General features: G+C 47.1%; 1 protein-coding gene across 1 annotated transcript in view; it reads left to right on the top strand.

Annotated features, from left to right (window-relative positions):
- Nucleotides 1-26907, top strand: part of Srrm4 (serine/arginine repetitive matrix 4) — a 157214-nt gene that overhangs the window by 121419 nt on the left and 8888 nt on the right. The window contains exons 5-10 of the mRNA XM_021163443.3: nucleotides 2112-2138; nucleotides 3338-3388; nucleotides 6618-6710; nucleotides 6891-7047; nucleotides 20964-21268; nucleotides 25477-25680. Coding sequence (XP_021019102.1) covers nucleotides 2112-2138; nucleotides 3338-3388; nucleotides 6618-6710; nucleotides 6891-7047; nucleotides 20964-21268; nucleotides 25477-25680 — 837 coding nt within the window. The remainder of the gene's footprint in view (nucleotides 1-2111; nucleotides 2139-3337; nucleotides 3389-6617; nucleotides 6711-6890; nucleotides 7048-20963; nucleotides 21269-25476; nucleotides 25681-26907) is intronic.

Raw genomic sequence — 26907 nt, 5'->3', positions numbered from 1 at the left:
TGCACATACATACTTAAACACACTCGAGTGTACTTGCACACACCTAGAGACATGCACACACACACACATATATACACACACACATACTTAAACACACTTCAGTGCATGCATGCATGCATGCGTACACACACACACACACACACACACACACACACACGGAGTCAAATGCACATGTATGTTTACAGAGGAGACTGGGAGTCCACAAAGCCAGTGGGCCCAGCCAACATGTTATAATTGAGAAGTTTTGCAATACAAAACTTCCATGGTACCTTTCCTCTGCAAAGAAAGCCATGTTCCTGGACCCCCTTCCCATGCTCCACCACCAGTGGCTCAGAGGAACCTTGTGTCCAAGAGCGGTCAGCCTGCTCTACCCTACACACGGCCTGAGCCTTTGCAGTTGGCTGTAGATTTTAGGGGAAGAACAGCTTGTGATTTATTCTAGCTTATTTACATCGTCTGATGCCCCTGTAAGGTTTAATTGTGTGCAGTTATCAGAGGTCATTTGGGTTTTCCTCATCTTCAAATAAGAGTTTTCTCAGTCCAGGGGTTTTAGCCACAACTCATCCCATGTTGCTAGAATGTCCTCAAATGTGGTTTGGTCCCACTGGCTACCACCCATTCATACTTTCCAGTTAAGCTGAGATTGTGGGTGATTGGTGACATGTGGTTGATTTAGAGTCATAAGTCATTCCCACCACAGAGCCTGATGCTAAGGCAAGGGCATGCCCTTGAGTATAGACAGACGCTTGTCACCTGCCTGTGCTGAGCAGCTGGTGCCAGTGTTCGGGACTTTCCCACACCTGGATCCTGAAAGCCAGGTGGCTTCTCACTCAAGGCCTGTAATCCAGCCACTTATGAGGCCCAGGCAAGAAGGTCACAAGTTCAAGGCCAGACTGGTCAATTTAGTGAGACTTTGGAGAGAGAGGAGGGTGGGGAGAAATGAGAATGAATACTCTGGTCCACCCTAAAGCCCCCTTCTGGGCGCCTCCCCCACCACCAGCCCATCTTCTCCGAGTCTGTGTTCATGAAATGTTTGGTTAACAACAGTTGATGACCTTGGAGATGATCGTGAGCTTAGTAGACACGTTGAGCCTTTCCTTTCCTTGATATCAGAGTGTGAGACCTTTCATAAACACTTCACTTTGACCTCAATTGACACTCAAGGTTCTGAGCCCCAGAAACAAAATAGTGAGCAAAATCCAGGTGCCGCTCTCAAATTGTTCCCAACTACTGGGTCAGTGGTGACTATTGGGTAAAGAGGCCTGCACCCCACTAAGGATGAACTGCTGGACTCAGAACCTTCTGTAGACTGCTGTGGGAGGGCAGTAGAAAGGGGCCTAGGGGTGGGAGAAGCACAGAGGTGACCAGACAATGAGTTTTGAGCCTCACTACCCTCCATAGTGTGCCACAGGATGGACAGAATGAGGTTGTACATCCTGAGAGCTTAGTACAGAGCCTGATGCACGGCCGGGGTTCTGTATATGGAGGAGCAGAAGGATGAGGGTGGGGGAGGAGCAGGAAGAGGAGGGAGACGGGGAGGAGGGAGAGGAGGAGGAGGAAGAACAGGGGAAAGAGCAGGAGGAAAGAAACAGGGAGGAGCAGGGGAGGAGGGAGAGAGGGAGAAACAAGGGGAAGAGGGGAGTAGGAGGAGGAGAGAGGGGGAGGAGAGAGAGGGGAAGGAGGAGGAGGAGGGAAAGGGTGATGAGAATGGGAAGGAGGGAGGGGGGAGAGGAGCAACAGGAGGAGGAAGACTAGAATGAGGAAGAGGAGAAATATATAATTGCGGGGAGGGATGGGAGGACTAAGGAGCACTGCACACTTTCCCATGCCTTTCCAGTCCAACTTTCCTGGAGAAGCTTGCTGACAATTTTTTTATGAGCATTAACCAGCAGCTCAGTATGGAAGGCCACATTTCCCAGGGGCCCTTCATGCTCTTTAAAACCTGGTGGGGAGGAGGTTGGCAAGGACTTCTAAGTCCTGCAAACCCCATCACACTAAAGTGTTATCCCAGAAGAGATACTCACATGGTGTTTATTCTCTCTTCCCACCACTCCTCCCGCTACTCCCCCCTTCCTTCTGTCTTTCCTCCCCCTCTCTTCCCTTTGAATCAGGTCTTTCTCCAAGAAAAGGAGACACAGGTAAGACTCTGGCTGCTTCTGGTTGCATGCTCGGCCTTCTGAGCTCTGCGGGCTCTGGGTAGCTGCCGGGGTGGGCTCCCAGCTCCCATCCCCATGTTCCTCTTGGGCTTCAGGGGCCTCAGTTCCCTCAGCAATGAGAGCCCCTATTGATTTTCCAGATCATTTATAGCCAGCTCTGAACTTCCATGGGATTCTGTATTACTCCTGGAACGAGCTCTACCTAGACATTGGAAGTCAAGGCCCTTGGGAGACACAAGTCCCATTTATCCATCGTAACTTCCTTACCCTGTAGAGCAGTGTGCATGCTTATGGTTCCCATTTGACAGATGGAGAAACTGAGACTAAGACAAAAGAGACCAGGACCACGGCCAAAATTCAAAGCCAAATCTGTCAGAGAGGGGATGTGTACAGGCAATGGGGGCTTCTTCCATAACAATAGATACATCAGAGAGAGCAAAGCCACTTGTCTGATGTCACGTGAGCAGCAGAGGCAGGACTCAAGATTGGTGTGGTACCACTAGATGAAATTAAGGCACACATCCCCTTCCACAGCCTCAGTCAGCAGCAATGAGGTCCAGTGAACGTGTGAAGCCAGTCTGGCTTGAGCTAGCAAGCTCACTTTCCTGGGCTTCTGCTGGTCTACACTGGGATCCTGGCTTGTCTCATTCTGTCCACACTCCAGGGCTCTGGTACTTAAGTATTCGTGGGCAGAGTGTTTCATGATCTACCAAACCCCATCTGCCTTTGTCTGTCTCTGTGGCGATTCTATTCCCTCTTAACCTGATTGACCAGCAGTCACAAGAGACCCTGGCCTGGGCCACACCCCAGCTCAGCTGTGTGATCCTGCCCAAGTGTCTCAGCCCATCAGATGTTTAAATTCTATGTCTCTAAAATGGGTTCTTACAAGCTGTGCCTCCACCTGTAGGTAGTGGAACAAGAGAGTGAGACTGTTTACAGCAGAGTCTTTAGCACGGAGCCTGATCCATACCAAGGCCTCAGCGTGGCAGATACTGCTGCTGTGACCTTCGTGACCATCACTGTGAACCTCCTCATCACTGGGGCATGAGCCAGGAACCCTGGCCTAACTCACTTTGTGAAGATGCTGCCATTTGAACAGCCTGCCTGTGTTTAATCTTGAGCAGCGTTTTGGTGCTTTCATTTGTCTTTATCATTCCATTAACTGGCCATTTCTCATTTAGCTCCTGTAGCCCTAAAAGCAAAAGACGGGAAGAGAAGAGGCACAAAAAACAGTGAGTACCCGGACACCCCTGGAGCACACTGTGCAGTTTGAGGAAGCAGAGGCCTGGCCTCTCCTCAGCTAGACTGTTAGCGGCCTAATAAACAGGGACAGGGAGGAAAGGGACGGTGGCTGAGAGGGAGGAAGGAAGAAACAGAAAGGGAGGGAGAGGGCTTTATGCTCACTTGAAAGTAAGAGTTGGCGTTATGCATGGATAGACAGGTTGCCTAGGATATGTGGCCGTATGCATGTATGCCTGCGTGCTTGGGATACACCGTGTATGTATTTATGTCTGAAGTGCTCATCATATGTGTAACACATATATATACCATGTATCTATTTGTAGGTAGCTTGTATGAACGGAGTGTGCACATCATTAACAAATGTCTATATATTTTTTACGCCCTGCAAACTTCTGTGTCCATGGTATGCACAGTGCATGTAACTCGGTGCATGTGTGCATGGCATCTAGCTGTGTGCACCTGAAGGCATTTGTGTGCCTGCGTGTGTGAGCACGGCAGCAAGCAGCATTCACATGGGTGCACCGCGGGCCCACGTGTAGGAATTCTGATCACTCTGCATGAACACGGTACATCTGTGCATTCTATATAGGTTGTGTATGTGTGGCAGTCTTTACATGTGCATGTGTCTGTGTAGTGTGTACATGGATTGTGGGGTGTGATTGTGTGTGCGTGTGTCTGTGTCTGTGTCTGTGTACGAGCATCCACACTTATACTCTGACTGCTGGTTTACACACTCTGGCTTACAGTACAACACTCCCCGTGAGTTCCCCTGTCTCAGGCCCAGCTGTTTCACCGTTTATAGCTGGTAGTAGAAATTCAAATCAGCCAGTACTGCCTGTGGAGTTCAGCTCCCCATCAAATTAAAAGTAAATTTGGTTACACCCTGTAAATGTTAGTGCAATGTGTTTTCCAATCAACTAATATTTTATCTCCCGCCAAGAAGCATCTAAAGAGAGGATGAAAGAGGACAGAATGAAAGGAGACAGCTTCTGGGGAGGGAGAAAAGGAAGCAGGGTGCAGGGGGAGGGCGCTCAGCATGGCTGTCTCAAAGGCTCCCTTCATTCAAGGTCATCACAGAGGAGGACATTTCAGTCAGTACCACAGGACTGTGCTCCAGAAGGAAAGAGGAGAGACTCCAGTAAGATCAGGAAAGAACCCCTACACACACACACATTGGCCAGTCCGTTTAAATGAAGTCATCAAGAGAAACATTAAACACATGACTTCCCCCACCCGCCATCCCCTGAAATAGATCCTCTTATCTCACTGTGAGGATGAAGAAACAGGGTCAGTGGAGCCGGTGACTAGTGTGTGTTGTAACCCTGGAGTTTGGCTCTGGGGTTCTCACTCTCGGCACACACCACATGTTCCCGGGTACCAGTAAACCTAGGCCAGACAACCTCAAGAGCTCTGGGAGGGATAATGGTGGTGTTGAGGTCGTTACCCTCTCCGGTATGAAAAGCTAGAGGAGCTCTAACAATGGCTGGTAGTTCATCATCAAAAAGTGGACAAAGCACACGAGGCAGGCCAGAGAGCAAGAGTCCCAGGAGCTTTCAGGAAGCAATGGGTTGTTCTTACCAAGCTGACCGAAAGTTGTCCTTTCTTCCTACTTGCCTTAGTGCACACGGCAGTGGGCCCAGGGGATGGCACGGGAGAGTAGTGGGGGATGTAAGCTTGGGACATGGTGGGGATACCGTGGGAGGATGGGACCTGATGGTGAGAGGGGCTTCCTCACATACCATGGGACTAGAGAGAGGAGTCAGAGAGGAGTCCCGTTCATCCATTGCAAAAAAAAAAAAAAAAAAAAAAAAAAAAAAATCCATGGGGGATGGGGGAATGGGGGTGGGGGATGGGGGATGCTTAGAACATAATGCCTGAGCCCGCAGGATGTGTTAGATATGGGTGACCTGAAGTCATTGCCATCTTCCTCTAGAAGGTCTCTTGAGCCAGAAAACAAGCCCAGTTACACATCTGGTGTTGCTTGAGTCTGGCAGGTCAGTTCAGAGCATGTTGGATGGCTAAGCCAGATGGAGAGCCAGGCAGGGCCAGCTCCTGCAGGCGTTAGAGGTTCGAGCCCAGAGTCTGGACAGAGGAAGCAGAAATGCAGTGAGGAGGTGTCATTGCAGGGAAATGATGCAGCCTGAGAATTGTAGCCGAAGAATGCAATTCCTTTGCTGAGAGAAACAAGCAGATTCCTAAGCTGCCGACATACCACACACCCTTCATTTTGTGTTGTCTTAACTGTTTTGTAGAAAGGGTCTTACTACAGAGCCCAAGCAAACCTTGGACTGTAGAGTTTAAGGCAGCCTCCAACTCATGGTGATCCCCTTGCCTCAGCTTTCCAAGTACTGGGATTCAGGTGTGAGCTAGTGCCCCTGATTTCCTTGTTCATCCGCAGGCAGGTTGAGACTCGTCCTTGGGAGTGGTGGAGGTTTTGGCAGGGTGAGCCGGCTGTTGGTGACGGGTGGTAACAATGGATGCTGATGGTGGCCACCAGTGTTCACGGGCTCCTGACTCCGTGCTAAGGGCCTGGCATTCACGTCCTGGGTCAAAGGTCACAAGCTGGCCGCTGAAAGGCCCAGTGGCCTCTGCAAAAGTGTTTTGTGTGTGTGAAAGTTATTCTTTTGTTTTAAAGGAATGTCTCTGTAAGATAGGGATATTTTACATCAAAGAGTCTACACTCGTTTCTTCGTGTCCTTGAAATATCCAAGGGTCCAGCAGGCAGAGGGATGGAAGCTCAACAGACCCTTTTGCTTCAGCCCAGGGGCCGCTGATCAGTATTTCTCTAGAACCTGGCTAGCCTTTGGAACTGAGTGAAATGCAGAGCCAGACCCTGAGAAGAGGCAGGGGAGACTTGCCGGTGACTTCCTGCCTGGGGTGTCATTTGTACCAGAACAGCTTCTAGCATGAGGACAAGTCTTATTAACCATCACCCACATTCTCCACAAAGGCCCCTTTCTGCTTCCCTGTGCTCAGCACGATTGGGCAGAGACACCCCTGCCCCCAGATGCCAGTAGGAAGCTGGGGCTGGGAAGCTGGGAGGTATGATTCTACACAAAGCTAGAACCCTTCCCAACCCTGACTATAACAGGTGTCACTGTGACTTGTCATAGAGCATTGGGGTGAGTGGCAGGTGGCAACTGAGGCATTATGTATTACAAGATCAAAATCAATGTCTCACTCATCTCCCTCTCTCTCTCTCCCTCTCCTCATCCCAAGATCTCGAAGCCGGAAGTCTCACCGACATAGACATCACCGATGCCCCTCAAGGTCCCAGAGTTCGGAACTGCGCTCCCCCAGCTGCGAGAGCAGGTAACCCCTTTGTCCATGCCCCTCATCTGCCAGCCACATGGACACTTGATGCAGCTTCTGTCCCACAATGAGTAGCTCCTAACCCTCACCCTCACCCCTAATCCTAACCCCTAAGCCTAAATCTAAGCCTATGCTCACCTCAGAACGCCTTCAGGTATCTATCTCTTTCTTGATCCCCAGGCATCGAGGTCGGTCCCCTGAGGAAGGGCGGAAATCCCGCCGAACACACTCCCGCCGCTGCTCCAAGAACCACTGCAAGGTCAGCCCAGATGCCCGGTCCAGCCACCTGCCCAGCCAGCCCCTCCCGAGGCTCGGCTTCCTGTCAGCCAGGGGTGTAGTAAGTATTGCGCACAGCCCCTCTGCCAGCCTTGCCATGACTCTTGTGGGAGGTGAAGGTCCAAGTTCAGGACAGTGTGTTTTAATTCAGTTCTGGGTAAAATTCCCCACTGGCTCCAGATCTTGTGATTGGCTCACCAAATGGTCATTTGCCAGCCGTTGATAGCTCTTGGCTCGGGGACTCAGGAGGCAGAGGAAGGAAAACTAAAATACCTAGATTCATATTTCAGGGTGGGAGTTGAAACACAGGTACTGGCCTCTGGGTGACATGTGTGAGATGCATATAGCTGTCTTAGGGTCCAGCAGGAGAAAGAGGCCTTTGACATTGGAAAGACACTAAGGTTTTTATAGACAGTCTACATTTCTCATGCCAGCTGGCTGGCAGCATCGGCTGGCAGCTGGAATCTGATTCCTCCTGGTAATGTAAGCTTGCAGCACTTGACCTGCGTCTTCTTAGGTGTTCACACACAGAATCTCAGGAGAGCAAAGCTGCTATCACTCATCCCTCCCACAGATGGGACAGAAATGTCGAAATTCAGAGAGGTTAGGAACTGGGGCAAAGTCACAGAGTAAGAAAATGCTGAATGCAGCTTAGTGAGCCAGCAGTGAATAAAAACAAAACCCTCCTCCCTTCAGGTCAACAAGAAGTAATTGGTATAACCACAAACTCTTTGGTGTGGGACGGATCTGAATTTAAGACCTGGCTTCACCCTAACTACGTGGCTTTGAGTGAACTGTATCACCTTAGTTTTCTCATTGGTAAATTGATCCCATTTGAGGCGATTGGATTTCTTCGGTAAAAGGAAGTACGTGAGAAGGCCTTTTGTGGACTCTAACAGGTCACAGAGACAAGCAGGATGAGAGTCAGCCTTGACATAGCACAAGATTGTAGCCAGCAGCCCTGAAGGTGTCTGTCTTCCAGATCCATAAGAACCTGGATGTGCAAGGAGGTGCTCTTCTTAAAAAGGGTGAGATGGAAGCAAGGAGGAGTTCAGGGGTGCTTGTGGGAAGATCAGTGTAAGGAATTGATCATAAGAAACACTGTGGCCTGGTGGGCACAATAGGTATTTGCAGTGCATTCTGGGAAACTCTTCTTCACATCAAGGTACCTTGTGTCACTGGGTCTAATTTTTCTCAGTCTTCTGTATGGCTGGCAATATTCTGCCTAAGTACCTCCTTTTCAAGATGTCTGTGACTACTGAGAACATGCGGGTGTCAAGTCCCTACCAACATTCTCTCACCTCTAAATGCCCTAAATCTTATGTGCTGCAAAGACTACAAGGGCCTAGTTTTCAGTCCTTACCAATCAACTAAACCCTAAATCTTATGTGCTGCAAAAACTACAAGGGCCAAGTTTTAAGTCCTTACCAATCAACTAAACCTGCCAACCTCCATAAGCCTCAGCTTTCTCAGCTGGGAAATGGGTGTGGTTATTTCACTTATAGAAAAAAATATAAGTAAACTTGAATGAAGAGCAGTAAGAGACAGAATAATGTTCCCAAGTGAGCTATGACTCCTGTGTCTCCCATGTACTTGTACCTGTAGTAGCCTAACTAGTATTCCCAACTGACCTTAGCTACAATGTGCCAGTAAAACCAGACTTATGCTTTCTTACCTATCTTGAATGGTTTCCTAAGAAGCTCACATGTGTGAAGATGCTGCTGAAAACTGCATCTGTAGTTCCTCGCTTACCAATGATGTTATCAGACTGACTCTTGACAGTTCTTTTCTAAAACACAGGTTCTTGGTGGATGCTCCATGCACCCCAAGAGCTTCCATGTACCCCAGGAGCCCCCATGTACTCCAGGAGCCTGCATATCCCCCAGGAGTCCAACCCCTGTCAGAAGAACCAAAAGCCAGGCTCCATCTTTGTATGGAAGAGGCCTTAAGAGCTCACCTCTTTCCCAACAACTTGGTTGTGAAGGACAAAAATGGAGAAGTATAAGAGATTATTGATGGTGGGGTTGTTAAAAAAACAAAAAAACAAAACAGGGCATTATGATTGTGCAACCACACAAACACACACACACATGCACGCATACATGAATACATATATACAAAGAAGACAATCATTTAGCCCAGTGCTTGGTCCAGGAACAAAACTTGAATAACATTCTAGATTCCTGCCATGGAACTTTGTCACATTACCTTTCTTTGCCTCTGTTTCCTCAAATCCTGAAACACAAGACAACTAGTAAGAGCTAGTTTAAAGCTTGTAATGGGGTCACCATGATTAGCTGTGAGTAAACATTTTAGAATGCAATTGGTGAGAGGCAAATGCTATACAATGCTTTTTGGTGATGCCACCAAGGGAGGCAGAGGCATTATCAGAAGTCATAGTAATAACAAAAGTGTACTTTCCAGCTTGGGTAAGCCAATGGGTAAACTGGAACAAGAGTCATGATCCTGCTTCCTACAGGATTACCTTTGCATCATAAATACTAGTTAGCTCCAATATGGCTGCAATCACCCCATTTGAGGTTCTCTGACTCCCGGAAGTATTTTTTTTAATTTTTAATATTTTTATTATGTATTTTCCTCAATTACATTTCCAATGCTATCCCAAAAGTCCCCCATACCCCCCCACTTCCCTACCCACCCATTCCCATTCTTTTGGCCCTGGCATTCCCCTGTATTGGGGCATATAAAGTTTGCAAGTCCAATGGGCCTCTCTTTCCAATGATGGCCGACTAGGCCATCTTTCAATACATATGCAGCTAGAGACAAGAGCTCCGGGGTACTGGTTAGTTCATCATGCAACCCTATAGGGTTGCAGATCCCTTTAACTCCTTGGGTACTTTCTCTAGCTTCTCCATTGGGAGCCCTGTGATCCATCCAATAGCTGACTGTGAGCATCCACTTCTGTGTTTGCTAGGCCCCGGCATAGTCTCACAACCTGGAAGTATTAAATACACTCCAAGACCTGACTCCATGTTCCCTCTGTGCTTGGTTGGCCCTTTTGTCTTCTCCAATACAAAGGCAAAACTGAGAGAAGATTCCAGTCCCATGATCTTTCTCCATTAGATAGAACAGCAGGGCCATTTGCATGAACCACCTACCAACCATTTTGTCAAGTCTATCCATGTCTACAGAGCATCTATCTATAAAGGGTTGGGCACGGTTTTTGCTCTGGACATCTGATGAACAGGAAGGAAAGCCTGTGCTTGCTAAGAGAGAACAGAGATGAGGGGAGGTGACAATAGGAAAGAGTCAAGTGTGACAAAGGACAGACACTGAGATGAGGGAGAAGGTTGACTGACAGGAAAAGGCATTAGAATTGGGGCAGATAGAGAAGGTAAACTCAGAAAACTGTGAGCAGGACTTAGCCAATGAGAAGGAAAATGGAAGTTCCATAAGCTCTGAGAGCCTCCTTTGCCCTGCTCCCATTGTTCTTTTGAAAACAGCCAAGAGCAGGAGCATTGAAAGAAATTCTTTTCATATATGCCTGTGCAAATGAAGGCCTTGACTCTGAACTGGGTCCTAGTTGGTTAAAGGTGACCAGAGGCTCTCTTGCTTGGTCACTGAGCATCTCAAGGACCCAGCAGTGGGTTTAATTAGAGCAGGATCGTGGCTGTGGGTGACATTCCTTCCTGTGCTTGTTAAAACAGTCAAATGATTGCACATGGATTGGTAAATAGGTTATTTTGCCGCCTCATCCCATTCCCCCGTCATCCAATTATCCCTCCCCTGACACTTTCTCTACACTCCCCATGACACTACAATACAATAGCTAATCCCTTTCAGTGTCAAGTCTGCCTTCTCATGGAGTGCACTTAACACTCATGCAGTTGGTGACTGTTCAGAGTGTCACTCTCAGCCAGCCGTAGTGGGAGCACACACACTACGTCACACTTAGAGGTGTCACACTTCTTGTCTTGATGTCTGAGAGGGGTTTGTGATGAGAGGTTATTTGAGCTGGGCACTGAAGGATGGGTGGGATTTATCGATTTGAAATGACTCACGTAGAGAAGGGAATGGGATGCCCTACGTGGCAGATGCCACCACATAATTTGCATAATTATTCCCCCTGCCCTCCCCTCCCTGTTTCTTAAAGGTATGCATCATTATCATCCCCATTTTGCAGATGGAGAAAGTGAGGCTCTGGAAACACAATGACCTAGGAAGGTAACACAATTGGGAAGGAAGGGAGACAGCAGAGAGCAGACAGGGCATCGGGGATGCTGGTGGCCCCCGGTGTTTAGCAGAAGCCTTTCCGTTTCTGTTATGTTATCTCCATCAAACTTCATAACTGCAAAGGAAATCTAGAAAAAGGACTGAATCCAAACCAAGGAGAAGCCAAGCCACCTCTTCCCCAACTATTTGTACTGTAACCAGGGCCAAAGGCAGTACTATATGGGCCACATGTTACACAGATGCCAACACATGAAAGAAGAATGTGACATCTGTCAAAGAAAGTTTCATGTGCTTTGTAAAGAGGGTGTGAGATCAAAATGCAGGCTTTGGAGCAGATCTGAGTTCTAGAGTCCCTGACTTCCTGTAACATCTTGGATGACACCACTAACGAATGTTCTCTAAGCACCTACGACTATGTGCCGGATGCTAGCGTGGATGGCTGGCCTGTGACACTGCCTCATGTTTTTATCATAGCTCTTCAATAGACACAGTATGCCCTTTATAGAATAAGGATGCTGTGGCCCAGAGCGACAAAACGTGGCTCCTCGTTGTAGAAACTCAGGAGAACTGTGTGCTTATCCATGTAAACGCCATCTGTAACTTGGAGTATTTATGTTAACGTGATCGATATGATGATGGTGTGAGACTTTAAGGTCAGGAGAGGCAGCTCAATCGGTTACCCCAAACCTAGGTTTGGATACCCAGTGCCCACATATAAGCCAAGCACAATGGTGTGTACCTGTGACTCCAGAACAGGGGGAGGAGGAGGAGACAGTAGGGTCACTAGGGCTTCTTCCCAGACAGTCTAGCTAACCTGCTGACCTCCAGATTCATTGGAAGACCCTATCAAAAAAATTAATCAATTAACTAACAAGGTAGAGGGTGATTATTAAGAGAGATGCCTGATGTTGACTTCTGACCTCCACATCCTTGCCAAGAACATATACACACATATATAAACACCAGTAACAAAACGGTAACAACTATGCACTCCTGCCAGGCGCCAGGCATCTGTTGTAGGAAAACTCATGTCAAGGCTTGGAATCTGACATCACACACATGGTAGCTGATAACATGACTTATTACCACGGAAGCTTTCTTGATGACTCAGTCCCAATAAACCCAGCAGTGTCCTCTGGCCTCAGAATCCACTGGTGCACCTGACAGCAACCTTTAGGGAAAGATGGGATGGAAACATGCTGTTAGTTTTATAGAAAGGGAAGCCTTAGCACCCAAGCCCTTCACTGCAGTGGAGAGGAGACATGGTTCATAATAGTGAGGTGACACTTAGGGACTCGGGGATGAGAAATGACACAGCATATTCTCTGCTGTGTAAGAAACAGCCATTTTCTTTTTTTTTTTCCTTTTATTTATCAGCTGAGAGACATTTCACCACCAGAAGAGGTGGAAAAAACCATTACCTTGGAGAATAAAATAAGATGCATCTTTAAACGGAATGAAATTTACCTTGATGCAAAACACATTTATTGAGCTTACTTTTTTTCCTTTCAACCCAGGCTGGGGGGGGGGGTATTTTTTTATCCAGCCAAGTTTATATGGAGGATTTGGGAAGATGGTAGACAGGAGGACCTTGGGTGAGGTTTCTGAGAAGGGGGGAAGCTGGGAGTGGTCATTCCTTTCAGGGTCCTCCTGAAGGAGAAGGGGCAAGCGAGGCCAGCTAGCTCCCCCTACCCAATGTCAGAGGAACTGCAGGGCCTGGAGGTGCCTCCATCTTTTCTTTACCCTCAGAAAATCAGTCTCTGCCCATCCAGACCCCCCTGCTTCCCAGATGAACTTCATCAGGTCACTGAGTCTATTCTTTTGCTGTGTTCCTAATTAGTGTCAAAGAAAGAGGAATGTCACCAAGGAAAACAGTCCCACTGTCTTAGAGAAGCAAAGAGATTGGTTTCTTAAGGAACGAACTGGACCCTCTGGCTGCAAGCTCTCTGCCTTGTAGCATGTGAGCTCGCCCAGCTCCCCATATGGCAGAGAAGCAAGAAGCAATTTATAGCTGCCGCTCTCCATGGGGCCATTCGAAGCCCCGTAAATGGACTTGTTCAGTTTAATTGAAATTCTCTTCTTGATTGTATTTTTGTAACCTATTAGACCGAGCTGCCTCTTGATCTCAGAATTCAGCCGAAATTAAATTTTGAAGTGTAAGTGAGAGGTTGCCTTTCCCCCCTCTCCATTCTTGATTAAATAATGATTTGAAACAAAAACAATAAATAGCTGTGCCGGCTCCCCTGGAGGGCTGAGGTATTCCAGAGAAACTCGGGGGAGCTAGGGCTCCTGCTGAGGGGATTTAATTAATTATTTGAAAACCCCCCAAGTGTTAACATCGAGTGTGTTAAGAAACTTGGAGATGAAGCGAGCCCATGACTGACTCCTAAGCTGAAAGGAAGAAAAGAATTTGGAGGGTTTATGTCATCAGGATTGATGGAAGGATAAAGGAGAGACATTTGTTAGCCTCACCCTGCAGTGGCTGTGAGATCACAAAAAAGCAATTTGTCCTAATAAGGAGAACAAGTAAGGGCTGTGGAGGTAGCTCAGTTAGTAGAGCGCCTGCCATACAGGCATGAGGTCCCAAGTCTGATAGCCAGAACCCATGTGCAAAGCCAGAAGCTGCAGCACCTTCCTGTGACCCCAGAACTGGGGAGATAGCCATCAGAGGATCCCTGGGGCTTCCTGCTCAGTCAGTGTAGCTGAACTGATGCTCGGTGAGAGACCCTGCCTCCAAACTAAGGTGGAAAGTGATTGAGGAAGACTCCCAGTGTTGACCTCTGAGTTCTAACAGCACATACGTATACACAAACAGCAATGATAAATGAGTAGCAGAGGTTCCCCTGTATGCGGAGTCTGACTGTGGCTTAGTGTCTCCTGGTTCCTTTGACTGGCAACAGTCCAACAGGGGTTTAAAGCATTGAGATGAGAGAGAAGCCTGATATATTTCCTAGTTCTGAAAGGGAGAAAGGAGACTGAGCAGGTGTGCTGTGTTCATCTTCCTTCTGAGGCGCTCGGACTTTTAGAGCAGAAGTTCTCAAATATCTCAAGGGCCCCACCGCTAGTATATGTGAATAGTACTGACCCTAAGGACCCAGCACACTGTGGCGATTGCTCTAAAGCAAAGCATTTCTGGGGGAATATGGGCCCAGATCTAATTGTCCAATAAAAAACAGAAGTGGGGTTGTTGTGTGAACCCTCACTGCTCAGCATACATTGGAAGTCCATTCACATTTATTTTCAAACACACTAAATGGGCTAAAGAAAGCCTAGCTGTGTCACAATGCAAGTGGCCTGACCCATCTCCATGATCAACTGGATACACTGAAGCAAACACGTTCCACACATCCCTCTCCTTCTCCCTAATTCAGGGCTCACAGCTGACTTGCAGCTTCCAGATGGTATCCTCTGGTTGCTAGGGCCCACTTTGCCTGCCTGGGAACACAGAAGGGAATTAGCATCCCTTAGGGACAGTTTTTCCCATGAGTATTGAATGGCTGGTGCATATGTCCCCAGCCCACTCCCTCTTGGGTTAATGTTAAGTCTGCGATATACATTCTACACAAATTCCCAAAGTCCTCCTTTGGGTTGGGCTGCACTGCCCACTGTGTATTAACCGCGGACCTTTTAAAGGTGCTTGCTCATATGGTTCACTTTCTTTCTTCCCTCCAAGGTTTTCTTTCATCTCTCAAAATAAACCATTAGCCCTCGAATCCTTCCCTCAGTTCCTGGGGTTCCAGGTTAGATAAGACTGTCTTACTTGGTCATTGGCCAACTCTTGGGCTCTGGTTTTTTGTTTGTTTGCTTGGTTGGTTGGTTGATTGATTGGTTGGTTGGTTGGTTGGTTTTGTTTTGCTTTTGCTATTCGCCACAGATCAGCTTTTATGAAGAAAGAACAGGAAGAATTAAGGTTGAGATGGAGGACGAGGTGAGGGCAGCCCAAAGAAGAGAACCCTAGTCTGAGGGTTCTGGGGATCCTGAGCACTACCAGGCATTATTGCCAGAAGGTGATGAATCTGTGAAAGACCTGAGGGCATTGTATAGGCTGTTATGCATGATCAGGGAGCCACTGTACACATAAACACCACTACTGGATGAAGAACTCATCAAAGATGGAATCTAAGGGAGCTATTAGCTCAACCATGTGCCAACAAAGCAAAATTAGGAGCCATCCAATCATGATGATGTTGGGCAGGGAGTGATTGTGTCTTGAGTGTCATGGGGGAATATCTGGTTATGGAGATGTTCAGAGATGAGAGGACAAAGGCAGGAAGACAGACCACCTCTGTTGTCACTCGTCACAACACAAAGTCTCCCGTTTCCACCCGCTCTCTCCCCAGTACTAGCTCTGCTTTTGGCTGCTTGCACTATGACTTCAAGCCCTCTTCTCCCAGAGTGAACTGGACACTCTGAAAAGATGGAGCCTGGAGCTGGGAAGGAGGGCAGATCTTTAAAAGGCACAGATGTCCCCAAATGACAGGTTTATTATTAAAAGTATCCCTCCAACCTGAAAGTATAGAGACCACCTATAAGACATAAAACAGAACCGTGTCCCTGTAAACCAAAAATAGAAATGTCTTCAGATGATCCCTTTCTTCCTGCCACAATATCCTCCAACAGGACAGATAGGGAGTGGTGGTGGTGATGGTGCATCAAAAGGAGGACATTTGGGGATGCAGGCAATGTCCTAAGAAACAAATGAGAAATGAGACCCCACAGAGCCTCCACTTACCAAGCCCTCAATAGTGAGGTAAGCTGGCCTGCTTTAGATCCAGAGACCAGGATACACAGTTTCTGACTTGTCTGACTCAAAGAGATGACTTTAAATTTTTCCTTAGTCTGAGGGACTTAGCCAAAATGGAAGCTAGCAACCGTTTGTACACAAGTTTCCAGGCACGGTCGGTGCCTCTTCCAACCTAACCTTTCTTTCTTCTTCTTCTTTTTTTAATCTTTTATTTTTTATTAGATATTTTCTTTATTTACATTTCAAATGCTATCCTGAAAGTTCCCTATACCCTCCCCACCGCCCTGCTCTCCTACCCACCCCTTCCCACTTCTTGGCCCTGGTTCCCCTGTACTGGGGCATATAAAGTTTGCAAGACCAAGGGGCCTCTCTTCCCAATGATGGCCAACTAGGCCATCTTCTGCTACATATGCAGCTAGAGACACGAGCTCTGGGGATACTGGTTAGTTCATATTGTTGTTCCACCTATAGGGTTGCAGACCCCTTCAGCTCCTTGGGTACTTTCTCTAGCTCCTCCATTGGGGGCCCTGTGTTCCATCCAATAGCTGACTGTGAGCATCCACTTCTGTGTTTGCCAGGCACCAGCATAGCCTCACACGAGACTGCTTTATCAGGGACCTTTCAGCAAAATCTTGCTGGCATGTGCAATAGTGTCTGGGTTTGGTGGCTGATTATGGGATGGATCCCCAGGTGGAGTAGTCTCTGGATGGTCCATCCTTTCGACTTAGCTCCAAAATTTAGTAGCTTAACAAGCATCTAACTGAGAGGGGCCATCATGGTAGCTTGTCTCCTGTGCCTCACCAGAGAGCTGTGACGCATGCACAGGTGGGAAGGTCCTGGCAGGAACGTGTAGGCAGAACCTCTTGGCGCTTCTCCTGAAGCCCTGGGTCAGGGAGGAATCAGGAGGAGAGAAACACCCAGGGGAATTCTCTCTTTTCTGCGATGGTCCAGACTTAATCCTTGCCTGCCAAGGTTCTCTGTGGCTCAACACATGCAGTCTTATGTTGGCTTCAAAACCCCTGGACTTTTATGGAGCTGTTTTTATTATGATAGAAATCAGCCGGGCAGTGGTGGTGCATGCCTTTAATCCCAACACTTGGGAGGCAGAAGCAGGCAGATTTCTGAGTTCAAGGCCAGCCTGTTCTACAAAGAGAGTTCCAAAACTGCCAGAGCTACACACAGAGAAACCCTGTCTCAAAAAAACAAAAACAAAAACAAAAAAAAAAGGAAAAAGAAGAGAGAGAGAGAGAGAGAGAGAAAGAGAGAGAGAAAGAAAGAAAGAAAGGAAGGAAGGAAGGAAGGAAGGAAGGAAGGAAGGAAGGAAGGAAGGAAGGAAGGAAGGAAGGAAGAAAGAAAGAAAGAAAGAAAGAAAGAAAGAAAGAAAGAAAGAAAGAAAGAAAGAAAGAAAGAAAGAAAGAAAGAAAGAAAGAAAGAAATTAGAATCAGTTCTCTAAAGCAGATTTCACCATTACCTGGTCACACAGGCACCTCTACCAAAGGCAGAGTCCCTGAGGCTCCCAAGGGACCGTGGAAGAGCTTAGATTATTTAACATCATTTGCTGAGCAGCTGGCTACCCTGAGGCAGGCAGGAGAGGGTCCTGCCTGCCGTACAACACTGCACCAGGCACTGCCCGTGTGCTCAACAAAGCGGGCAAAGAGACCGACAGCCAAATAAGTCTCTAGGCTTTCTTAGTAACAAGACATTTAATCTGGAGCTAGTAGTTAGTTGAAAGATTGAATTAATTAGTTACAGGGTGTTGTACTGGCTTGGCCTAAGTGATCAGAGAAGGTGGCAAAGAAGGGAAGAGTTTATCTCCTCCCGAGGGAACCGGATATGCAAATGACCTGGGGATGGGGGTGTGGCCCCTGTTAGCAAAACCAAGAAAACTTGCTACTCAGCGTGGACTGTGGGAGGCTACTCGGGGAAGCATGAACCAGTGATAGGTGAGGCTCTCAGTTTGATTTGATGAAGTAGGTGAAGGAAATTGGTAAAGAACGCTGTAATTCATGTCAAACTAAAGGAATGGGCTGTTCCTCAAGTGGGAGGAGCCAGTATGTTGTATACCCTGGCGCGCTTGCCCAATGAAAGCATCACAGTAGAACTTCATCTCTACTTCTGGCAATGAGAAGCATCAGCTTATGTAATGCTGCCAGGTCGAACACAAAAGCCATATGTGCGTTACGTCATGGTCAGGGAGACACACTCTGCAAACATCCCTGTGGGCTTGGGTAGTAGGGCTGAGCATGCGCAGAAGGCAAGGTCCCCTTCTACGTGCGTGCACCAGCCTAGAGAGACTTGGAACTCAACGTCTTTCCTTACAGGGAACCATGACACATCAAGAAAATAAAATACTTCTAGATTGTAGTCAATACCAGGAGAAAGTACTTGGAAGAGGGGGGAAATATTCACTGAACTTCTAGAACCCGGCCAGCCTTGTTTCCTCCAAGACTGACTCCCTTTCTGCTATGCTGGTAAACCTACCATTCACTCCAGGTCTAAAATCCCTTGATTCCTTCCCTAAGTCAGACCCCAGCCTGAAAGCTCAGATCCAGCTCCCTTTCGCTGTGGTTTCCCCGTTCCCGGTAGAGGTGATAAAGGGACCATTGGGACCTCAGAGTTGGGAAAAAACGACATCCAATCTAAAAGGAGCTGAATGGGAACAGAGCCTGTATATTCTTTAAAAAAAAAAAAAAAAAGAGGTCGCACTCCAGAAAATTCCACCTGGCCACCTATTTTGAGGTCTCACCATCAAGGCAAAGCTAGCCAGGTGAACAAGATGTGTCTAAGGAAGAGGCTGCACGGTGCCTATAGGAGTGACTAAGACTAGACCACTACCTTGCCCATGTGCAAAGCCTTCTGGGAGAAACAGTAAAGAAAGTCCTACCTCCTAACCCCAGGACCTGGTATTCCAAGCTGTTGAGGTTCTCTCTGTGATTATCAGTTCCGGGGTGTACACATCTCCCCTCAAGGTTGAAGTGGTTTCTTAGAAAAGCTCTGGTGGCCCCTTCTCTAGCAGATCTGCAAAACAAGGGATGAAGTTGGGGGAAAGTAGATTTTTATTTTTAAAATAGGAAAATACTATATAAGGCCCAGGGTCAGACAATAGGACATCTATACTAGGCAAGATGTCTAAATGCTCATAAATAAAGCAACAAAGAATAATAAAGTATGTTCCCTCTCTTAGCAAATATGTTTTCAAGGTGATATGAAAGTCACCTTTGAATCCAGAATCGCAGAGTCTCTCTGCACGAGAATGGCAGTGAGAGAGAACCTGCCCCAAGGTCTCAGGCTTCCTGTCTCTGTCACTAACTGTGACAGGCCCCACACAGGCACTTGGACACCTTAGCATGATCCTGCAGATTCTGCCCAGATTGACCCACCTGAGACATAGTTATGTATGGGAAGACAGAACTGTGGAGGAGACATAACCTCGGAAGGAGGCTCATGAGACGTTTAAACAGAGAATTCTGGAATCCCAGGAGCCCCACAGAGGTTTCCAGGGAGTGTCTGCTTGACCCAACAGATGTATCTCCTCAGAGAGATACATTGCTAGATACATTGTTCAGGGCCTTTGCCCACCGCAACTAAACATGGTACAATGACCAGGAGCCAGAAGCAAACTCACTATGACCGCTCAACCACAGCCTGACCTGAACTTTGAAGAAAAAACATATTATCAGCATACACCTCCCTTCCCAAGAGCTCATAAAGCCCTCAGTCTTCCTAGGCCAGTCCTCCAGCAGGACTCTGAGGCCTCTCTTCCAGCGATCCCTGATTGTGCCCTTCTAAATTCCCCGACCGAGATCACGAGTTCCCTTCCGGTCTCCTCTAGAAACAAGGCACAGGGCGCAGGTACCCAAGCCTGAGCCAACCTGGGCAGGAAGGGAGTGTTGAGGTATGAGCTATCAACTCACTCAAAGCACTGAGCACCCCCAAACCCAAAAGGTCAGGGCGAAGGTTAAAGTTGTGCAGGAAGGTGTGTGTTTTTTCTTGTCTGATGATGGACTCACGTTGCCCGCTCTTCCCTTTCTCTTACACCTTTCCTACTAAAGGAGGAGTCCTTGCTTGGTAAGTGGATGTAATCCGCAAAGACATGAGAGACTTTATTAGAAGCCACTCAGGATGCTTAGCTACCTCCTACGAGGGAGAAGGACGCGCACAAATGCCTGTAGAGACTTTTTTTTTAATCGTTATTATTGTTATTATTTTTGGTTTGTTTGTTTTCAGTCAGACTATATGCCTTTATATTTATTTTGCCCCTCCCACTCTTGACTCCTTTAGTTGGAAACTGCTGAACCGTCAGTTTGTGACCGTGACTTTTTTTTAAAGAAAGAGAGAAAGAAAGAAAGAAAGAAAGAAAGAAAGAAAGAAAGAAAGAAAGAAAGAAAGAAAGAAAGAAAAAGAGACACCAAACCTCATCTTTATTTCTTTGGCCCATGTGATACTTCTTCAGTATTTTATTCAAGCAACTTTTTCTGAGAGAGAGAGAGAGAGAGAGAGAGAGAGAGTTAGCTGAGGATTTTGGTTGAAATTTAAACCTTGGCCTTTTGCGTTTTTAATTTCCAAGATATAATTTTTGAGGCCCATAGTCCCTTTTCTTTTTTTTTCCTTCCCCGTTCCCCCTTCCTTTCTTTTGATTATTCTTTGAGGTTAAGGGTGTCTACAGCCCTCCCTTTTCTATTAATTTGTCTCTTTCTGTTTGAGTTTATTGAAGACTATATTTTTTGTATGATTTCCTTTGACTTTCGTTTACTCTGAATCGCATGCCTTTTTTCCTGCATGTCTCCTGAATCTTCCAGTTCTTCTAGCAGGGGGTTTAAAAAAACAAAACAAAACAAAACAAACAAAAAAAAAAAAGATCTAGAGATCTCCTATTTCTGTGGAATTCTTTCAGGAATTTGTGCTTTTGTTTTTTTGGCGTCTCTTCTCTCCCCTCTCTCTTTGCTTTCGTTACAGTGACTCATGACGGTTAACATTCTAGGTTACTGACACACGGCCCAGGAGCTCAGCAGTGTCCGACGGGTCTTTTTGCTTTCAGATCACTGGGTCGGGGTCCGCGGCTGACCTCTTTAGCAAATCGGCCAGCCCGCTCGCCGCCACCCGAGGGCGCTCGCAGGAGTACGACTCGGGCAATGACACGTCCTCGCCGCCCTCCACGCAAACCAGCTCGGCCAGGTCTCGGGGCCAGGAGAAGGGGAGTCCCGGTGGGGATCTGAGCAAGAGTCGGGACCTCAACTGTGGCAACACCTCCGATTCAGGGAACTCCTTCACCACCTCCTCCCCCCAGAACAAGGGGGCTGTCTTGGAGAATGTCTCTCCCGCCTGCAGAAGCAGAGAGTCAAGGTCAGTGTATTGGGGGGTGGACGGGTCCCCCTCTTAGCAGCAACATTTCACTGTCTCATCATGGTGCCAGTCTTCCTTCCAGGAGTCTATATTTGCAAGAGATTGCATTCAAATTAGCATATATATGATACATATGTATATGTAATATATGCAAATGCGCACACACACACACACACACACACATATATACATTAACTTCTTTTGAGTCACTGTCAGTTAAAAACGTATCGTAATACTGACCAGAATAAATTAAAAACACTCACACTAAAAAAAGAAACCTGCATATATATGATTATAATAGTTTTATTTTTTTTTAAGAATTTATTTATTTTTATTTTATATGCATCGGTGTTTTGCCTACATGTATCTGAGAGAGGGTATTGGATCCCCTGGAACTGGAGTCACAGACAGTTGTGAACTGTCCTGTGGGTGCTGGGAATTTAACCCAGGCCCTCCAGAAGAGCAGCCAGTGCTCTCAACCACCAAACCATCCCTCTAGCCCTGCAGATTGAAGAATATTATTTGGCTCTTTATATATATGTATATATATATACATATATATACACATATGTATATATATATATATACATATATATACACATATGTATATATATATATATATATATATAGAGAGAGAGAGAGAGAGAGAGAGAGAGAGAGTATACAAAAGAAACATTTAATCATCAACACACACATGACTCCAGTTATGCGAAATTGTGGAAAAAAAGGAACTTTTTTCATATGAAATATTGTTTTGCATGGGCTGGGGTGAGGGGAGATGACCTTTAGAACATGACATTTTTAGGGCCATGAAACTTTAACATAGGATACCATCCATCATGATGAATTAACGTCCAGGGATTCACCCAAAGTCATAGGATGTATAACACCAAGGGTCAGTGTGGACTTTGGATGCTGATGTAAGATGCTGGTCCCTCAGTCCTAACCCATGGACCCCTTTGGTGAGAGATGTTGCGTACAGGAGAAGGGGGGGGGGGATGAGGCCCTGGAGGCCAGGCTGAAATTTAAAGCACTCCAAATTAAAGTCTATTCGTGATGACACACCTAGCTGCCACTGTGAAGTTTCCGTGGAGGCCTTCTTTGCTGGGTGTTGTGCTTGCTGCTTGTATTTTCCCTTCAGAGAAGACAGATTCATGTGTGCTCAGAAGCTTTCTTAGTCAGGGTTTCGATTCCTGCACAAACATCATGACCAAGAAGTAAGTTGGGGAGAAAAGGGTTTATTCAGCTTACACTTTCCACACTGCGTTCATCACCAAAGGATGTCAGGACTAGAACTCAAGTAGGTCAGGAAGCTGATGCAGAGGCCATGGAGGGATGATGCTTATTGGCTTGTTTCCCCTGGCTTGCTCAGCCTGCTCTCTTACAGAACCTGAGACTACCAGCCCAGGGGTGACACCACCCAGAATGGGCCCTTCTACCCTTGATCACTAATTGAGAAAATGCCCCATAGCTGGATCTCATGGAGGCACTTCCCCAACTGAAGCTCCTTTCTCTGTGATAACTCCAGCCTGTGTCAAGTTGACACACAAAACCAGCCAATGACAGGGCCATCATTTCTTCACCCACGGCTCTGATGATCAAGCAATTGAAGTATATGGACATAGTTCCATGGTTAAAACGCTCACCAAGCAAGCAGTAGAAATGTCAGGTGGGCTCAAAGGCCCGGATCCTCAGGATGCAGAGCCAAATGTTCCCCAGGGCAAGCAGCTTAGTGAGAGTAGGTTTATCAGTAAGCTCTAGGTTTGACTGGGAGACCCTGCCTCAAAGAAGAAAGAGGGGGAGTGATGGAGAATGATCTCTGGCATCAGCTAACACATATGCCCCCCCATATCTGTGCACATGTGTGCACATACTACACACATGCACAGACACACGAAGAGAATGTAGAAGAAAAAATAAGTGAATCATAGCATAACACTAAGCACTAAATGTGCTCTCATGGGAGTAATTGTTTAAATTTGCTGGCCATTTAGTCTGCACCATCCATTCGACTTGTTACCTTAGGGCAACACTTGGCTTGGTGAAAATGGCAGGCCCCTGCCTGGAGTTTATAATTCACTGGGCAGATACCCAAGTGGGGAAAGTTGGCTAGCACACTGTACCCAGAGAAGCACTGGGGCTCTTCTCCTGCTGTGGCTTCAAGTCCACCTTTGTACTAAGTGGTCAGAACTTCCAAATGATGGCCACACCCTACTCAAGTGATGATGATGATGATAACAATGATATTAGTATTAATTAATTTAAAAGTTGTTAACATCTATTAAGCCAGATAACATACTAGACACTGTTAAAAATGTTTCCAGTGAACAGCTTTCCTCGGCTCCTATTAGTGTCTCCACTTTATATCTATATCACTATTTTAACCTTTTTGTCAAGTGCAGTGAAATTGAGGCACAGACCCGCAGACTTAAATTCAGCTAATAAGCAACAGTAGCGGCATTCAAATGCAGACCCAACTAGATTCCAAGTCCAAGAGATATATAGCCGTTACCTGCTTAATTTGATATACATAGACAGCCCAATTAAATAATTTAGAAGCAGCCTTTCACTGAGGAATGTAAATGATGGTGAAATCATGAGTATTTATGCCCTGCCAGCTCTGGACAAAGGGCTCAATAAATATGGTCTAAGTGGAAGAGATATGAGCTGGAAGCCAAGGACACCACAGACATGGAGGGGAAGGGACTGGAGTGATGACGGACATGTGGGGGAGCCGCCAGACAGATCCGAGTTTGGAACTCTGAGTGACCTTGAGCGAGTCACTAGTCCTTCTGAGTCACCTCAGTAAATCGGCCATACAAGGAGGGCCAGATAGGCAGCTATCGAGAGGATTAAACAAAATGATGCTTGTGAAGAGCCTGAGACATAGAGGGTGACTTTAAGGTGACACTCAACAAGCTGTGTGTGGAGGGTGTTACAGAGGGGCACATGCCCCTTCTCCAAGGAGCTCAATATCTGCAGCAAAGACACATGGCGTTATCTGACTGGAGAGTCATGTAGGAAGGGGAGCAGGGTTATGCAGGGGAAACCATGGCAACACACAGGAGACCCTCAACCCCCACCAGCTTTAGAGAGAATGTCCTAAAAGGCTTTCCAGAGAAGATGGGGTCAGGTCAAACCAGAACCACATGTAGAGGAATGGCTAGGTGATAAGGACAGTGCCAACACCTCCTAAGGGCTGGAGAGAAAGGACAGAAGAAGACATTTTGTTTAAGAGGGAACAGCCAGTTAGGGTCAAGAGCCAAGACAAGAGGTGAACAGAGGTCATCACGAATCTAGAAAGTTTTATCAATGTGATCTGAAGTTGACTCTTGAACTTGACTCTTGGTCATCTTGAAATGAACATGCGTGCATGAGAACCTCAGAAGGAGTTCGGTTAGACAAGAGAGACTGTAAGGCAAAGCACCCCCACCCCTTGTCTGATTATGAACAAGCCTCCATCTATCTGTTTTGGGGGAGTGTCTCTCAATCTCTCCATCTGCAAAATGGGCTACATCCAAGTTGCCCAAACTTAACCTAATCACGGGTCACTTTCTTGATTTCTTTTAAAACTATATCCACACTGGCTCATTTATTATAATCATAGCATGCCTTTTCTGTATTGAAATGTGCATCAGTTTCTGAAACACAAAAGCTCCCAAATAGAACGCACCTCTGATAATACGATTAAGTCTTTAACTCCATCTTCAACTCTGGTCAACTCTGCTCAAGGCCCTGACCCCAGAGCTTGTCCCTTTATCTTGGAGAGATTACAAAGTGTTAGAGAGGTGCTGAAAACCCAGGAGCACCCAGCCAGGGCTTCCTCATTCATGTAAGCAGAAGGACTGGACAAGGACAAGGACAAGGGGGGGGGGTGTCGGGAATCTCTCACCACAAGATTTGATGTTATTTAATTAACACTGTGCCCATGAGGGCTTCCTGGGGTACTCTGAAGTGGCCCCTGTGGCGTGGTATGGGTCTTTTACCTGAGGAGACTGAATTGGACTAAATATCCATCTACTTGTGAGGTCTTCTCTATCTCTGCTCTTCTAAATTCTGACACCTGGCAGGTCGTCCCTGAAAAGAGGGAGGGTGGAATGAGGACTGGAGGTCACTGGCCTGGGCAGATGTGGAGGAGGGAGCATCAGGTCAAGGTGCCTCCCAGAGTAAGGGTGGCAGGGTGATGACAGATGTTTTTCCTCCTGCAGAGGGTTTCAGTCCCCATGTCTCCAGTGTGCAGAGGTGAAGAAGTCTAGTTTGGTCCCATCCACAGCCCGGAGCTCCCCCATCAAAGAGTGCTCCCGTAGCTCCTCCTACACCAGCACTCGATCCTCCAGTCCCTCATCCAGGTCCCCAAACCCCAGAGCTTCCCCCAGGTACACCCGGAGCCGGTCCACCTCCTCTGAAAAAAGGTGAGTGTCGTTGACATTTGATCCAGTTTGTCCTTCTTTGACAGGGAGTTTTGGTAACTTTCGATGCCCAACACCCCACACACACACACACACACACACACACACCCCTCCCCACAGGGAAGAGGAGGACTTGACTTTGAATACCTGCTCCAGCCATTACTTTTGACAGCCTTGGTTAAGACAGCCAACATCTCTGAGATCCTGCTTCCTTGTGTGGCAAATAAAAATCAGAATGCTTGGCTCAGGGGCCCTGTGGCGCCTCTCAGGGGTGGAAGCACTTAGAACACAAGGAACTTTCATTGTTATTGTTTCCGTTGGCATGAGGAGGAGCTAAGCACCAATTAACTCCATGCTGCGTAAAAAAAAGTAACCAACACCATCCTTCAAATAAAAATGTGTTTACTTAGTTGCTGTAACTCTGTGGATTAGCGATTTGTGCTGGGCTCAGCGGGCTGGCTACGTTGTCAGCCCCCTCGTGTGTTTTTGACCAGATGGTGGGTTGGCTAGGGGCTGCGAATTGAAAGTCAGCCAGTGATTAGTTGTCTCTGCACTCTGTTGTCTCTCATCAACCGGCAGGACTATCTGCTTATACACGTGGTAGTGACAAGGGAGAGGGGAGGGAGGGAGGGAGGGAGGGAGGGAGGGAAGGAGGGAGGGAGGGAGGGAGGGAGAGAACTTCTCAGCTTGAAGTAACATTCCATTCTGTCTTGCTATTCTATTAAGCAGAATAAATCACAAGACCCACCCAGAAGATTCTCCTTTCGTGGGAGGAGTTGCAGAGTTACATTTCAGGGGAAGGGCGGGGGGGGGGGGGGGAGAGAGAAAGAGAGAGAGAGGTGGGGGGGGCTGCAGCTGTTTTTGTATTCTCACCCCCAATTTCAAGTCATTGGTATTGCTTGGTTACCTTATCTGGAATAACTATGTCATGGAACATACAGACACAAGATCTCAGTAACTGGAACATCCCATTAAATACAACCCCCCCCCCCATACCCTTGATCCCAGCTTCCCTCTTCAAACAGAAACTCCCAAACAGCAAACTGGCTGTCCCTCCTCTTCGACAGCTATATAATCAAAATGCAGTTTTCTTCTTTGGTTATTTCCAAACCGGCACTTGCATTTTTTTTTTCTCTAAGATTTCTCAATGTGCGTGCAAAGAGCAATCTGGCGGGACACTTTCCATGGGGGGGGGGGGGTGTCACAACTGTACTCAGTAGGAAGAGTCAT

Source organism: Mus caroli, unplaced genomic scaffold (genome assembly GCF_978045245.1).
Source record: "Mus caroli unplaced genomic scaffold, Mus_caroli_1 scaffold_4, whole genome shotgun sequence".
NCBI lineage: Eukaryota > Metazoa > Chordata > Mammalia > Rodentia > Muridae > Mus > Mus caroli.
Note: the sequence above shows the minus strand (reverse complement) of the source record. Positions and strands in the feature narration are given on the sequence as shown.